Source organism: Acomys minous, assembly GCF_964271855.1.
Source record: "Acomys minous genome assembly, chromosome: 6".
NCBI classification, from domain to species: Eukaryota; Metazoa; Chordata; class Mammalia; order Rodentia; family Muridae; genus Acomys; species Acomys minous.
In genome coordinates this window covers 122,575,756-122,592,263 of record NC_140487.1, presented here as the reverse complement: position 1 = coordinate 122,592,263, position 16,508 = coordinate 122,575,756, and the positions used below count along the sequence as shown (strand labels likewise).

The 16,508-nt window shown below is 41.4% G+C and overlaps 1 protein-coding gene across 11 annotated transcripts in view; it reads left to right on the top strand.

Annotated features, from left to right (window-relative positions):
* KIF1B (kinesin family member 1B) overlaps positions 1-16,508 on the top strand; it is a 140,401-nt gene that overhangs the window by 61,248 nt on the left and 62,645 nt on the right. For all 11 annotated transcript variants that reach the window (XM_084786694.1, XM_084786690.1, XM_084786692.1 and 8 more), the window contains 7 exons: positions 584-663; positions 2,237-2,312; positions 7,752-7,831; positions 8,077-8,183; positions 8,919-9,002; positions 9,780-9,960; positions 10,081-10,153. In XM_084786694.1, the coding sequence (XP_084642820.1) occupies positions 584-663; positions 2,237-2,312; positions 7,752-7,831; positions 8,077-8,183; positions 8,919-9,002; positions 9,780-9,960; positions 10,081-10,153 (681 nt within the window). The remainder of the gene's footprint in view (positions 1-583; positions 664-2,236; positions 2,313-7,751; positions 7,832-8,076; positions 8,184-8,918; positions 9,003-9,779; positions 9,961-10,080; positions 10,154-16,508) is intronic.

Below are 16,508 nucleotides of genomic sequence, written 5' to 3'. Positions count from 1 at the left end.
TTTTCTCTAAGCTGTTGGAGCCCCATACCCCCACCCCACCCCACAGGGTTTCTTTGTGTAGCCCTGTCTGTCCTGGAACTCTGTCTGTAGACCAGGTTGGCCACAGAGATCTGCTTGCCTCTGCTCTGGTATGCTGGGACTAAAGGCGTGTGCCGCCACCACCACCTGGCTTTTCCCTGGAGCTTTTAAAAACGATAGCTTTTAAAACATTGTAAATATTATAATTTGAAGCCATAACTTGAAAAGAGAAGAAAGTGCCTTCCATTTTGGGGTGTTAGCATCACCCATCCTCTGTCTTGTGCACGTGCACACACAGATTCACTATTTGCCTGCCTTTATTAGGAGTTGGAAGATTTGTGTGTTTGATGTTTACTTAATTTTAGGCTTAATTTTGAGTTTGAGTTGCTTTTGTAGTTAGAAAAGATGAAACAGAATAAAAAAACAAGTGTGTGATTCTTACCTTCTCAAAAAAGAGACAGAGCTGCGACTGTCGGTCTTCCTCGTCCTGTCCCCGTGCTTTCCCTGCTGAACATGCTGTGTTAAATTGTGACTCTGTGGCTTTAACCTGTGCATCCTTCCCTAGGAATCAGAGAAGATCATTGCAGAGCTGAATGAAACATGGGAAGAGAAGCTTCGTAAGACAGAGGCCATCCGAATGGAGAGGTCAGCAGATACAAATCGTGGATGCTACTTAGTTTTCTGGGGAGTTTAAGTTGCTTTTGTAGTAAGAAAAGATGAAATAGAACTAAAAACAAAGAACCCCCTCCCTGTCCTAAAACACAATGCAAATAAATCCACCTGGGAAGTATCCAATCACATTTGCACTTTGAAGTGAAATCTATGTACTTGAAGCTCCTCTAGGGCAGCGGTTCTCAACCTGTGGCCAGGGGTGGCATAGGAGACATCCTGCATATCAGATGCTTACATTACGATTCACAACAGTAGCAAATTGCAATCATGATGTAGCAACAAAAACAATTTTGTAGTTGGGGTCACCACAACGTGAGGAGCTGTATTAAAGGGCGGCAGCATCAGGAAGGTTGAGAACCTGGGCTCGGGAGTCATGTGCTTAATAGTTACCACACTTCAATGTTGCTTGGGACTGAGAAAAATCACACTAAGTAAAGGAGATTTTCATTTGTAAAAAGTAGATTTCACTTGGCAAACATCCATATGCAAAGAGCTGTTTTGACTCTGTCGAGTTATTTTGTTGGAACCTTTTGTGTAAAAGGTATAGTCTAGGATACAAACTTTTAAAATTCTTATTCTGCCTATACTATTGGAATAATTGCAATTTTTTTTTGTTTGTTTGTTTTGGTTTGGTTTTTGGTTTTTTGAGACAGAGTCTCTCTGTGTAGCCTTGGCTGTCCTGGACTCGCTTTGTAGACCAGGCTGGCCTCAAACTCACTGACTCTGCTTTTCTGGGATTAAAGATGTGCACCACCATGACTGGCCGCCTTCTTCTTCTTCTTCTTCTTCTTCTTCTTCTTCTTCTTCTTCTTCTTCTTCTTCTTCTTCTTCTTCTTCTTCTTCTTTTAAGTCAGTTCTTACCTTCCCCTTTTATGAAAATGAGGGAGACATGAAATGAGCTCTGATGTAGTAAATGTAATGAAGGATATTCTTTCGTATGTTAGAAGTTTTAGACTGGAACTATTGGGGCACACAGGATGTCTCAGCATGTGCAGGTGCGCTTACCGCCCAAGCCTGATTTCCTGGGTGTGATCCCTAAAGCCCACATAAAGGTGGGAAAAGAGAATCTAGTTCACAAATTGCCCCCACAACATCAGGGACACACACAAAACAACAAAACAAAAAAACCAAAAGCCTTCCTAGAATTGCTGTACCAAAATGGTGGGCGGCATGGGAGCATGTAACATTTGAGAAAAATCACATTTACAGACTACATGTCATATACCTAAGCCACCCCCTTCCACTTACCCCTGTATTAAATCTGTGGCGTCACTACTGTTAGAACCAGAGTGCTGGCCCCCGCTACTGTGATTGTGTTCTTAGATTCTGGGGAAGTTGATTGTTCACGTCGGGCGCACAGCCTTAAGCATGAGCAGCACGTGAGCATGCGAGCGTTCTTTGGGATGAGCATGTCATCCTCTGCCTCCCTTGCCAGCTTTACATACAGCCAGCTGTCTTTGTTTTGCCTGTCTTGTTTGCCAGCTCCTTTAAAAGTAATGCTTGACATTCTGATTTGAGGTTGGTTTGTTCGTTTGTTTTTTTCTAGAGAAGCCTTGTTGGCTGAGATGGGAGTTGCCATACGAGAAGATGGAGGGACACTTGGCGTTTTCTCACCTAAAAAGGTAGGAAACCGTGTTGTAAAACTCAAGCAGAACAGTTTGCCTCAGTAAGCCATTGAATGTCTTTCAGATAGACTTATTTTGTCTAGATCCTTAGCCTCATTTTGGATATTTCTGCTTTCATCTTACAGTACAAGGGCAGCCTCGTGGTAAGGTGGTGGTAGTGTTTACAAAAGATGAAACCAGGGCAGTGAGTCTGTACCTTTTAGCCTTGGGTAAATGTAAGCATCTTCTCGGTGCTCCTCTTATTGCCCTGACCTAGCTGTAGCACCATTTGCTTATGTTATGCTCCTTTTTACTGTCCAGTACCTGCCTAACATGCAGTTAGGCCTGGGCTTGATCTCTAGTACCAAACATTTTGAGGAGGGTGCCACATGTCTGTCATCACAGCATTTTAGAGCTGGTGGCAGTAGTCATCAGCTCTGCTCTGTAACTTCTGAACCACTTTCACCTGCTGATGTTTGTAAACAGCAGAACTGTTTCATGCTTGCTATTACTTGCAGCAATTTCTTTAATAAAGCAGCTCTAGTTTTACTCTCTAGATAGATGCCTCTGCTATATTTTCAGCATACTTTTAAAAATGGTTTATTTATTTATATGCTGTGTTGCCTGTACATCATATCCCATTATAGATGGTTGCTGAGGTTGGAACACAGGACCTCTGGAAGAACAGCCAGTGCTCTTAACTACTGAGCAATCTCTCTAGCCCCTATTAGTGACTTTTTAGTTAGACTGATAGCAAGTCTTATGTTTTCTTTTTGACTTGTGTTGGTGCCTTCCATCCACCCCCCCACCCCCCCACCAAGACAAGGTTTCCCTGTGTGGCCTTTGATGTCCTAGACTCACTTTGTAGACCAGGCTGGCCCCAAACTCAAGAAGATCCACCTGCCTCTGCCTCCCAAGTGCTGGGATTAAAGGCGTGTGTCATCACTGCCCAACCTTGTGTTGCTTCTTAATATTGGAAACTAGAATACCATTATTAAATATTTGTTTTGTGTGCTTATTTATATGACAATAGTAGAACATGTATTGATGTACCAAGCATATGTGTCACAGCACTGTTAAGTTCCTTCAAGGTTCTGATGCACTCAGTTGTAAGTGGTACCCTACCATATATATGGCCCAGCTTCAATGTGCTAGTACCGTGCTGTTAAGAACAAGTCTCTAAGGGCATAGATTCTGTTCTAGGCTGGAGTACAGGGCAGACAGTGATGAGTTGGCAGTTTTGGTCGATGTGAACCAGTGTTCACATGATACTTGTGAGGGTTCTTTTGGTTACTTTAAGAAAAATCATAGTTGCAAAACTGTCCTACAAATTCTAATATGTTATTTTTAACAGAAAAGATTGGTTTAGCTGGCTATGGCAGCACACACCTGCAGTCATAGCACTTGGACAGTTAATACAGGAAGATCAGAGTCCAGCATTTGCTTTATAATAAACTCAAAGCCAACCTGGATCTTAAACAAGAAGAAAGGGGTGGAGAGATGGCTCAGCAGTTAATAGCATGTGCTATTTTCCCCTTGGACCCTACTTTTGATTCTGGCACCCAAGTTGGGTACCTAAAAACAGCCTGTAACTTCAGCTCTAAGGAATCCAAAGCCCTCTTCTGATCTCTGTGGGCACCCATACACACATGGCATTCATTTACACACACACATACACACACACACACACACACACACACACACACACACACACACACCATGAAAATAAATCTTTTAAAAAAGAAGAAATTGATTTAAAGACTTAGAGGTATACACTGGAAACAGTAACAATTTAATATACTTATGTGAAGTTGGGTTGCTTTTTACCTAATGCTTTATATATTCATGCATATTACCTATATGGTAGATAATTTAGCAGCTATGGCTTTGGTGAGAGTTTAGATTGTGCTCTGACATACCTCTACAGGTTTCTCTTCTTTTGAGACAGGGTCTTATATATCCCAGGTAGCTTAAGATTCACAGTGTAGCAGATGATGACCTTGAACTTCTGACCTCCTTACGGCAGCTCTTAAGCAATGGTGTTTTAGGCCTGTGGCACCCTTCCTCGTATTTGTGATACTAGAGATCAAACTCAGAGCTAATTGTGTGCGAGGTAAACCCTCCTCCAACTGGGCTATGTCTACAGCCCTACAGTTTTCATGAGATTGTTGTATGTGTGTTAAGAACTGTGACTCAAGCGTGGCATGATGGAGCACACCTTTAATCCCAACACACACACACACACACACACACACACACACACAATTTGGTATTTAGCCAAGCATGGTAACACATGGCCTTGTTAACTGCACTTGGGAGGCAGAGTCAGCTGGATCTCTGAATTCAAGACTAGCCTGGTCTACAGCAGGAGTTCCAGGACAGTCAGGGCTACATAGAGAAACCCTGTCTCCAAAAACTAAAAAAATAAAATAAATAATAATATGGTATTTAGTAGGAACCTAAAGTAAAGCAAACAATTGTAAGTAGCATAAAATTACAAGTTAACGCTCTACTTTCAAAGGTTTTTCTTGCTTTTATTTTCTAGACTTTCTCAGGAAAGGGAACGAAATACCACAACACACAGTGAACTCAATAAAGATTGTTGCTGAGGCTCCTCTTTCTAATAAGACTAAAAAGAATGCTGCACATTAGCTGGGTGTTGGCAGCAGCAGCACGCACTTTAATTCTAGCACTCTGGAGACAAAAGCAGCCAGTTTGAGGCTAGCCTGGTATATAGGGAAAGTTTCAAGACAGCCAGGGATACACAGAGAAACCTTGTTTTAAAACACCAAAAAAGGGGGGTGGGACGAGAAGAATGCTGCCTGTGGGGGTCTTTGATTCTTTTGGAGCTAGTGAAGATGGAGAGGGCTCTTTAATTCCCCTTACACAGCCCGCAGCAGTCCCTTCTCTTTACCTCTCATCTGACTGTTTCCATTCTTCCCTATTTGCGGGCACCATCTTGAGTAGGTGTTAGCCCCAAGATTGTGTGACTTAGTTTTGCATTCCAGCAGGACCTTTTTACCAAAGAAGAATAGTTTTTAAGATTTTTCAGGATTATTATTGTTAGATGAGTACTTTTAGAAGATGTTTATTTTGCTAGTTGTTAGAAACATTAAACCTTTTCATTAAGGTAAATACTAATAATGACAACTAGGGCCATGAAAATTGTGGGAATATGACTATTTTAATAAAAATGGGAATATCTGTTTTAAGTTTTGTTGTTTTATTTGGTTTCTTTGTTTTTGTTTTGTTTTTTTTTTTTTAATTTTGTTTGTTTCGTTTTTCGAGACAGGGTTTCTCTGAGTAGCCCTGGCTTTCCTGTATCTCACTCTGTAGACCAGGCTGTCTCAAACTCAGAGATCCACCTGCCTCTGCCTCCTGAATTCTGGGATTATAGGTGTTTGCCACCACTTGGCTGTATGTATGTATGTATGTATGTATGTATGTATGTATGTATGTATGTATTTATAGCTGAGAACCAAACCGAGGGCCTTGTGCTTGCTAGGCAAACACTCTACCACTGAGCTAAATCCCTAACCTAACCAAGAATTGGTCTGTTTTAGTTTCATAAATCTCATAAAGGTGCTATGCCAGACAACCTGAGTTTGAACCCCAGAACCCACAAGGCTGAAGAAGAGGACCACCTTCCTCAAGTTGTCCTTTGATTCCCATACGCCTTTGGTGATACCTGTGTGTACACACACACACAGACACAAATGTTTGTTTTAAAGAAAAAACTTGGTGCTAGAGCTGGCTTAGTGGCTAAGAGCACTTGCCGCTCTTCAGAAGACCTAGTTTGGTTCCTACACAGACACTTGACAGCTCACAGCTGTTGTAGGTAAAGCAGCGATTCTCAGCCTGTGTGTGCATGACTCCTGTGGGGCAAACAACACTTTCTCAGGGCCGCCCAAGACCAATGAAAAACACAGATATTGCCAGGCGTGCTGGTGCGTGCCTTTAATCCCAGCACTCGGGAGGCAGAGGCAGGTGGATCGCTGTGAGTTCGAGGCCAGCCTGGTCTACAGAGCAAGTCCAGGACAGCCAAGGCTACACAGAGAAACCCTGTCTCGAAAAAACAAAAACAAACAAACAAACAAAAAAAACCAAAACCAAAAACAAACAAAAAAAGAAAGAAAAACACAGATATTTACATTATGATTCATAAGAGTAACAAGATTACAGTTATGAGATAACAATGAAAATACTTTTATGCTTGGAGTCAGTCACCACAACATGAGAAACTGTGTTAAAGGATCAAAGCACTAGGAAGGTTGAGAATATTGAACTAGAGGATTCAGTGCCCTCTTATGGTCCCCACATAAATTAACTTACATATATTTTCTATGTCTCTTTTTTGTTTTGGTTTGTTTGTTTGTTTGTTTGTTTGTTTTGAGACAGGGTTTCTCTGTATAGCCTTGGCTGTCTGGACTCACTTTGTAGACAGGCTGGCCTCAAACTCACAGCGATCTGCCTGCCTCTGCCTCCCTGAGTGCTGGGATTACAGGTGTGCGCCACCACGCCCAGTATGCTCAAGTGCTTCCCTCCCCACCCCCACCCCCCACAGAGACACTTAATTTAAAAAAGAAAAAGTGGGCCAGGTATAGTGGCTCACACTTTTAATCCCGGCACTCGGGAGGCAGAGGCAAGAGGATCTCTGTGAGTTTGAGGCCAGCCTGTCTTAAAAAAATCAAAAAGAAAAACAAAAGGTAGATTTTCTTTATTTCAGACCTCATGTTCTTTTTGTTATTAATGTTGTTCTTTTTTAAAATTGTATTTTATGTGCCTGTTTTGCCTGTGTGTATGAGTGCTAAATGCATGCCTGGTCCCCATGGTCCAGATCCCCTGGAACAGGTGTTGCAGATGCTTGTGAGCATCCATATAGGTACTTGGGATCAAACCTGGCTCTTCTGGAGGAGCTGACAGTTGTCATACCTATTGAGCTTTGTTTACTCTTGCCCCATTATTTTTTTTTATTTCTTAATTTATTTTTTTGAGACAGGGTTAGCCCTGACTGGCCTGAAACTCTTTGTGTAGATAAGGCTGGCCTTGAGATCCACCTGCCTCTTCCTCCTTAGTGCTAAGATCAAAGGTATGCGCTACTATGCCTAGCAGGACTCACGCGCTTCTTTTTTTGTTGTTGTTGTTTTGTTTTTGTTTTTTGAGACAAGGTTTTTCTCTCCTGGACTTGATCTGTTGACGAGGCTGGCTTCAAACACACAGAGATATGCCTGCCTCTTCCTCTGGGACCAAAGGTGTATGCCACTACCACCTGGCTTAGAATTTATGTTCTTAAACAGAATGTACTAGTCTAATCTGAGGAGGCCTAATCTGAGGAGATCTTCTATTAATTACAGAGTTACAGCTTGAACTTTTATTGGTCCTCTGACTTCAGGGACTCTAGGGAGTCTACAGCTTTCTCCTGTTTGCCCCAAACTGATAATTATAACCTTTTTTCAGACTCCACATCTTGTTAACCTCAATGAAGACCCACTAATGTCGGAGTGTCTGCTTTATTATATCAAAGATGGAATTACAAGGTATATTCGCTTTGTTTGAGTTATTTAGCAGTTTCTTTTCTTCTAGATAACAAGGAATTATCCAAAAATTATGATAATTCGCTTACTTGTGTAGTTGAAAGCATCTGATGTTTTAAAAAAAAAAAAAGTGCCGCATTTATATGTCTATCTATCTCAAAGGATGTTCTTTGGGAGAAAGCAGCTCATTGTCTGTAAGTGCTTTTTGTGTCTGCGTTTCCCTGGGAAACACTTTCCCTTGTGTTCAGGGTTGGCCAAGCAGATGCTGAGCGGCGCCAGGACATAGTGCTGAGTGGGGCCCACATTAAAGAAGAGCATTGTATCTTTCGGAGTGAAAGAAACAACACTGGTGAAGGTGAGAGTTTCGCGTTTTAATTTCTCAAGCAGCTTTTTCCTCTCGAGTATGAGAAATCCTCAAGATTTGGAATTTCATATCTCTGTTAGTGGAATCTTTTTGTCAATCAAATATTGAAAAATGGAGAAACCTGGGATGTTTGTAAATGCAAGGACAGACATGGTTACTTAACATGAGAATAGCATGAGCAAAAAGAGCCCTTTTGTTACTGCCAAGAACTGAGCAGGGTGCAAGCAATTAGGCTTGCTCCTGAATTTTAACTACTTAACAGAAAAGTAAGAGAAAAACAACTGTTATAGATAATAGCAGTTTTGAAAACTCTTTAATATTAGCCCAGTAGAGTTTATTTTTGTCTTAAAGGGAAGAAGTCAGTTTTGTGTATGCTCCCACCCCAGCCCAGTTCATTAGCAGGACAGCAGCTGTCTAGTGGCATCCCGTGCTGGGCACTAGCTTCTCCTCAATGTATGATTCTCTCTCAGCCAAAATGTTAGCTTTCATCCGTGCATCATACTTAAGATTGCTGCTATGTTAGATTTTACCAAAATGAGTACTTCCTATTTTCTTCTGAGGCTCGTAAATTTTCATTAAATGTTTTTAGCACAGCCATAGCTTTCTATACTGATAATAGTTCTAGTAAGGATATATTCCGGTTACCATGAGTCCTGATAGTGAGCCGCGTTTCATTGTTTGATTGCACTAGTTGATGATAATAACATCAGTTTGTATTTTTCCTAGTTATTGTGACTTTAGAGCCCTGTGAGCGCTCAGAAACATATGTGAATGGCAAGAGGGTGGCTCATCCTGTTCAGCTGCGCTCAGGTGAGGCTGAGAGTCTGACATTATCCATTATCCGCAATGCTTGTTTGAGCAGCTCAGACTTTGACTCTTTACTTAGAGGCTAAACTTACCTTAGGATTCGCATTCTTGTAGAACTACAGAGCTGTCTTGCTTTTGTTGTTGCTTGTTTGGTGTTTTTGAGACAGAGTCTCATTCAGTAGTCCTGGTTGGTTTGAAATTCACTATATAGACCAGGAAGGCCTCACAGGGATCTTCTTATCTCTTTCCTGAGTGCTGGCATTAAAAGCATGGGCTATCACACCCAGCTTCATAGCTGTCTTTTTATATTAAGAGAGTGAAATTTTGCCGCCTTTAATCCCAGCACTCGGGAGGCAGAGGCAGGCGGATCCCTGTGAGTTCCAGGTCAGTCTGGTCTACAATGCAAGTGCAGGACAGCCAAGGCTACACAGAGAAACCCTGTCTCAAAAAAACAAAACAAAACAAAACAAAAAAAAAGAGAATGAATTTTTGTTTTTGTTTTTGTTTTGAGGTAGGTTTTCCCTGTGTAGCCTGGGATGGCCTCAAAATTGTAAGCCCTTTGCCTTGGCCTCATGAGTGCTAGGATTACAGGCATATGCTATCTTGCCTGGCAAGATTAACATTTTATAAACTAGGTACTATTTATTAAAAATGGACTCCTTGGAACTGGGCCTGTAGCTGAGTGGTAAAGCACATTTGCTAGTGTATAAAGGGTCCTGGATTTTATTCACAGCACTGTGAAACACATGAATTCTTATCCCTATTGCTGTTTTGTTCTAGGGAACCGTATCATCATGGGTAAAAACCACGTTTTTCGTTTTAACCACCCTGAACAAGCACGAGCTGAGCGGGAGAAGACTCCCTCCGCTGAGACCCCCTCTGAGCCAGTGGACTGGACATTTGCTCAGAGAGAGCTTCTTGAAAAGCAAGGAATTGATATGAAACAGGAGATGGAGAAGAGGTAATTTGTAAGAACTGTGCAGCCTGTATGTCACTCTGAAACATGTAGTGGCTTTCACAACAGCCTGGTGATTTCATAACTTACTCTTTTTTTTTTTTTTTCTGTTTGTTTTACTTCTAGACTGCAGGAAATGGAGATCCTATACAAAAAGGAGAAGGAGGAAGCTGATCTTCTTCTGGAGCAGCAGAGACTGGTAGGAATCTGTCCTGAATCTGCAGCTAGTGGGAAGGGCAGTTGCTTTCACACCTCTAGCACGCTCTCATTGGCGCCACACGTTAACCGACATTTTCTTAGTGAAGAACTGGCGGTCTTATTCTGAGAAAACATCTATAGAGGTACTGTTTTGTACCTTGTATTTCTTAAAATTAGATCTTTACTTCTGTCACATTCAAGAGCTTTTTGAAGAAATAATGAGAGCTTTATGACACCTTTGCCCTTTGGGTAGTGCCTTTTGAATGTGCACCAGTGGTCATTTAAATCATAGTAATTTATATTGAACTTGGTGGGAGTTTGCCTTGGTTTTGTTTCCGGCCACCTGATAGTACTAATTCTCTGCTCTTAGGCTGACGTGGGGTTGTTCTTGTGCTGGGCAGGTTGTTTTTCTTTTCTCTTAAGTTAAACTGTGTCTAAAAGTGTTGCTGCTGCACAGTTGCATGTGTTAATCCTTTTCTGTTGCCCTGCATGGAGTCTGAAATCTCAGTAAGGTTCTCAGTGGCTTTTGTGGTACCAGTGTAGCGGGGCTGCATACTCATCTCAGGAGAGGGACTCTGTTGGCTCCGGGTTGAGAAAGGATTTGGAGAGGCAGTTGGAAGGTCAGTTGACAATCTCGGCCACAGTGGGTTAGCAATTTATGATTGTAATTGATTTCCAAGGTTTTATAAGAATGACTCATGAATAAATAAATTGCTCTTGGTAGGTTTTAATATTTAAGGCCAGCCACAAAGCCCTGTTAGTAAGAAGGTCCATAGTGTTGGATGTGGTGACGTGCACCTTTAATCCTTGCACTTGGGAGTAGAGGCAGGAGGATCTCTATGAGTTTGAGGTCAGCCTGGTCTACAGAGTAAGTTTCAGGACTTCAGAGCCACAAAGAGAGATTTGAATACAATGGATATTTTAGGAAGTTATCATTTAAAAAAAGAAAGAAAGAAAAAGAAAAGGAGGCATTAATGCGAAAGCAGGGAGAAGGACTCTGGCTTCTTCCTTTAACGTGAAATACAACACACGTCTTAGCCTTTGCCATGCTCTGTTCCATTGGAGAACTATTGCATTGTGGACCATGAAAGCCAAGACACTAAGCAAAAGCAGCTTTTATCAGAGCACTTGGTGCTTTGCAGTGGGTTAAACCAGTTAATTTATTATCTTTAAAATTATAATTATGTCTCAAAAATATATATTGGAAGAATAAATAAAGTGTTTGGAACAAGATGGTGTCAGTGTTATAGGGAGAGTATCTCTAGGAGGCTCTCTTGGCTTTGGCTTTAATGGTTAGGGCTTGAAAGATGTGTTTTATCTTAATTATGTAGTATGTGTCTGTGAGACATCAAGGAAGAAAGGTGTGATTAAGCACTACTTACTAACAGTAGTGCCTCCTATTTAAACATACAGTGCTTTGTCATTTACAAAGAGCTTTAGCATCTATCATTTTACTTGATCTTTGCAACAACTGTTTGGTAGATGTGTATGTAAATGAATTATATAACATTGTCTTCTGGTCATAGTTAGGACTAAGGCTTCAGTAGTAGCCTTACATGCCTGCTAAGTCATGGATCTAAACCTTAAACTTGAGTTTTCTGACTTATTTCAGTGTCTCTCAATCACTGGGAATCTTTTAAAAACATAGGTAGTGGTTGAGGTCGGGGGTGGGGGGCATGGGGGGCGGGATCTGAGATTCTGAGTTTCTCAGAAGTTCCCAGACGGTGATGATGCTAGTGGCCTTGGAACACACTGTGAGTAAGTAGGCATTAAAGAGTAACAAAGTCAAAAAAAAGAGTAACAGTGTCTGGTGCTCTTCATTACCAAAAGTTAGTGGTCACTTTATGCCTTGACATAAAGACAGAGATGGAGCCCAGCACAGCTGAAACCCTCGTATCCACAAGGCTGAGGCCAGAGGATCACAAGTGCATAGCAAGTTTACACCGTTCAACCAGACACTGCCTGCAGGCCTAAAACAAACAGAAGAGCAAGCAGTTATGGCTTAGAGGGGCAGGGATTACATAGCATATAAAGGCTCTGGTTTCAACCCCAAGGAAAAAAAAGGAAAGGAAGGAGAAAGAAGTACTAGTAAAGAGAAAATAAGTTGTCTTTAGGTGTACTTCCTGCTGGCTTTTACTGGGAGGTCTCTAGTCGTCAGGTCATAACGTCCTGGTTGCCATTTGCTCTGTGTATCTATAGGTAAGCCAGGGTAGGAAGAGAAGTTCCCTCCAGCAAGGAAGCACTTTCCATTCAGAAGTCTAGCTGGCTTCTATATATGCTTCTTGACTATGAGAGGAACTGATATCTAACACTTTTAGCCTAAAGATAATTTACCAGTAATAATACTAAGAGAAAATGTGATTTTATGATTCTATATTGGTCAACCTTAAAGATTGAGAGGATATGAAAATGTTGTTTTTACTAAATATTTTTAATTTTTAAATTAATTTTTTACATTTAAAAAATATTCATAAATTATTTTTAGATAAAAATTATATTCAAGTATTGAGTACTATAATTTTTAACATAATGACATTATTAAAATTGGAACTCAGAGTCCACAGGCTGGCCCATTTGTTTTTGTTTTTGTTTTTTCAAGACAGGGTTTCTCTGTGTAGCCTTGGCTGTCCTGGACTCATGTAGACCAGGCTGGCCTGGAACTCACAGTGATCCACCTGCCTCTGCCTCCCAGAGTGCTCCCACTTCATCCGGCTCATTTCCAAACTTTTACAAATTGGAATTCACTTTTCTGTCTCCGAGCATTCTCTTGCAGTTAGTCGTCTTGTGTGCCTGTGCCTTCCATTCTTGCATTCTCACGCCCTCCTGTCTCTTCTTTTTCTCAGTTGTATATATTTATTTATTTGTGAGACTTTACAGCAGGCCCATAATGCTTTTGTTATGCAGTGAACATGGGGTGACTCACTTAGTGACAGGGGAAGTGGCAAGGCCCAAGTAGCATTTCCAGCTCTGTAATCAGTGAATCCAAATAGCTTTAAATCCTTTTTTATTGAAATGAGACTTATATCTTGTTTTTGTATCGTGGTCAGAATGAGGTATGGTGGTAAACTTGAACTATGACGAGGAGATAGTCTGTAGAGCTAATAGTATTTTAAAATACTAGTATTTTTAAAAATAAAGAAAATTATGACAACGTGATTGAATTCGAATTTTTAAAATTTATGTAGACTGTTCTGTTTCATTTTAGAGTTTAAAGGCATCTTTGATTTCTCAAGTCTGATGCTTAAATATTGATTAGAATACTTGTCATTTCCTAAATTCAGTAATGCTCATTTTATCCCTAAGCAATTATGAAAGAAAAGCAGGCTGGGCGTGGTGGCGCATGCCTTTAATCCCAGCACTCAGGAGGCAGAGGCAGGCGGATCTCTGTGAGTTCGAGGCCAGCCTGGTGTACAAAGCAAGTCCAGGAAACTCTGTCTCGGGGCGGGGGGGGGGGGGGGAGCAGCTAAGAAATAAAATGATAGTTATGTGGAAGAATCTAAGATAATTTGTGTTCCCTAAAACTGAATTCATATAGTTGAAAAAACAATGCATTCAAGTGAGACATACTTCTTCCTGTTGATGTTGTCTTGAGGTTGAGAAGATGCTAAGTCAGTAAAGCAGCTGCCGCACAGGCATACAGACATGAGTTCATATTCCAGAGCCCAAGGGAAGAGCCAGTGATGGCACCTCAGGCCTGTGTGGGATCCTAGCCTAAGAGCTGGCAGCTAGTTAGATCTCTAAAGACCATTGGCTGGCCAGCCTAGCTGAACTCATGAGCTCAGAACATTGACCTTTGACCTTAACACATGCAACAGAGAGAGAGGGGGAGAGAGAGAGAGAGACTAGCCTCCCACGTCTTCTCTTTGGGGTGCTAGGATTGAGCCCATGGTCTTGCCCATGCTAGGCAAGCCCTCTGTCGCTAAGCTGTGCTTAAGGCTCCCATTCGGCCTTTTTACTAAAAAGGAGAATAGGGAACAAATGTCATGGTGAGTCACATATTGGCTGTGCAAGCATGAGGCCTTGCATTCGGGTCCCCGGCACCCACGTAAAGCCCGGACATGGAGGCATTTACCAATCTAACCTGGGGAGGAGAGGTAGGCGGATTCTGGGGTCTCATTGCCACCCAGTTTGGTCCAAATGGCAAGCTCTAGGTTTAGCAGGAGATCCTGTGTCAAAACACAAGGTGGAGAGACATGACAGAAAGATCTCTAACATAGACCTCTGGCCTGCACACACGTACATGCATGCGTATACCATATACAGTTCAAAAGTATAGAATCCGTAAGCTTGCCTTAATTTGCTTTTCCTTATTAAATTTTCAAGTAAAATTCATAAGTGGGTTTAGTACCTATTTATTTAGAAGAAATGCAGATCATTAGCAAGCAGTATTTTTAAATTCAAAAGCCCAATCATTGTCATTATTGCAGATACTATTTTTTAATTCCCTCCTAAGGTCACCATCTATACAGATAATTGTGTCTTGAAAACAAGATACACTATTCAGTTTTGATGTCTTTAATGGGCAGTCGTGGTGCACGCCTTTAATTGTAGTACTCGGGAGGAAGAGGCAGGCAGATCTCTTGAGTTCAGGGTCATCCTGATCTACAGAGTACTTTCCCTGACAGCCAGGGCTACACCAAGAAACAGTTTTGATAGTCACAGGGAAGAAAAACTTGTATTAAGAACAGTTGGTTAGGAGAGCTGGAGAAATGGCTTAGAAGCTCAGAGCACAGGCTGCTCTTCCAGAGGACTTGGGTTTAATTTCCAGGAACTCCCAGCACTTGGGAGGCAGGGGCAGGTGGATCTCTGAGTTCGAGGCCAGCCTAGTCTACAAAAACAAAAGAAGCAAACAAAGGGGGGGACGATGACAAAGAACAGTTCGTTTTGGGCTAAAAAGATGGCTCAATAGTTAAGAACCCTTGTTGCTTTTCCAGAGGACTGAGGTTCAATTTTCAAGCACCCACATGAAAGCTCAAAAATGTCTATAACTCCCGCCCCGTGCCCACTTCTGGACTTTGCAGGCACCAGGCACGCACATGGTGCACGCACATAAGTATATGTAGCCAGCACTTGTGTGCACACATAAATACATACATACATACATACATACATACAGACAGACATACATACAGACATGCATACATGTATACACACATAAATAAATATTTTTAAAGAAAGAAGGAGAAGAACCTGGAACTGTTATGAAGCTGTAACACTTTAAGCCTAGGCTTGTTTTTTTCCTTTGTGTTTTAAGAAGAATCAATGTTGCACTTCAGATAACTGAAAACAGTTCAAATATATTTGTTTTGTATACACAGACTGTATTCTTTGTTTTTGTTAGCAGCATTGTCACTTAAAAGCAGTAGTCATCAAGTAGCTGGAACTCACATGGGTTTTCTATGCAGAGAACATGAATTGTTTTCTTTTGTATGTAGAGTTTTTGTTGGTTGGTTTTTTTTTTAACCGGGGGATAATCTTACACTAAGCCCAGTCTCAGGCTCCTATGTGCTAAGGCTGTGGGTGTAAGCTCCCCGTGCCTAAGCTTCTGAAATACACCATTACATTAGTGTTGTAGAGTGCGGGGTGCAGCCAGCCCTTGGGAGAGCTCTATTAGGAGTTCCAGGCCAGCCTGGTCTACAGGACAGGCAAGGCTATACACAGAGAAACCCTGTCTCAAAGAAAAAAAAAGTGTTGTAGAGTGCTTGCCTAGCATGTACAAGGCCCAAGCACCCTGTCCCAAGGAAACAGGTTTAAAATATTACTCAGGAATTTTAAATTATGGTTTGTTTTTGTTTTTTTGAGACAAGGTTTCTCTATGTAGCCTTAGCTGCCCTGGACCCTGGACTCACTTAAATTATGTTTTAATGAAGGGTGGATTGACCAGCTTAATTTTTCTTTTGGTAACTTCTCAAAATTTTAGAGGGAGGTTTTATTGGCTGCCTTGTGTTAAAAAAAAAAAAAAGACGTGATTTTTTTTTTTTGTAACCTTAATGTACAGATGAAATGGATTAACTTACTGTGCAAAAGAAAATGGCAAATCCAGTATCTGCTTCTAGAAAGACCAATTTCAAAATCCTTCCACCCAACAGGAAAGGGCTAAGAACCTTCTATGTTCCGCAAATAGCAGCTCTTAGCACTTTAACACCGTCGCTGTCTGCTTCTTTCTCCACTTTCTATCTAACTCTTTCCTAGGTTTGCTCATTTTAGTAAAGCTAAACAAAACGTGGCATCCTGCAGCCTTACTAACCTTTGTTAATCTGCCTGCTCATCACACCTTTATATGACATCCGTGCTCACTCTTGGGGAAGGAGAGTCTGGAAGACAACAGCAATAACCAAGGCAAATGTGGGGGCGTG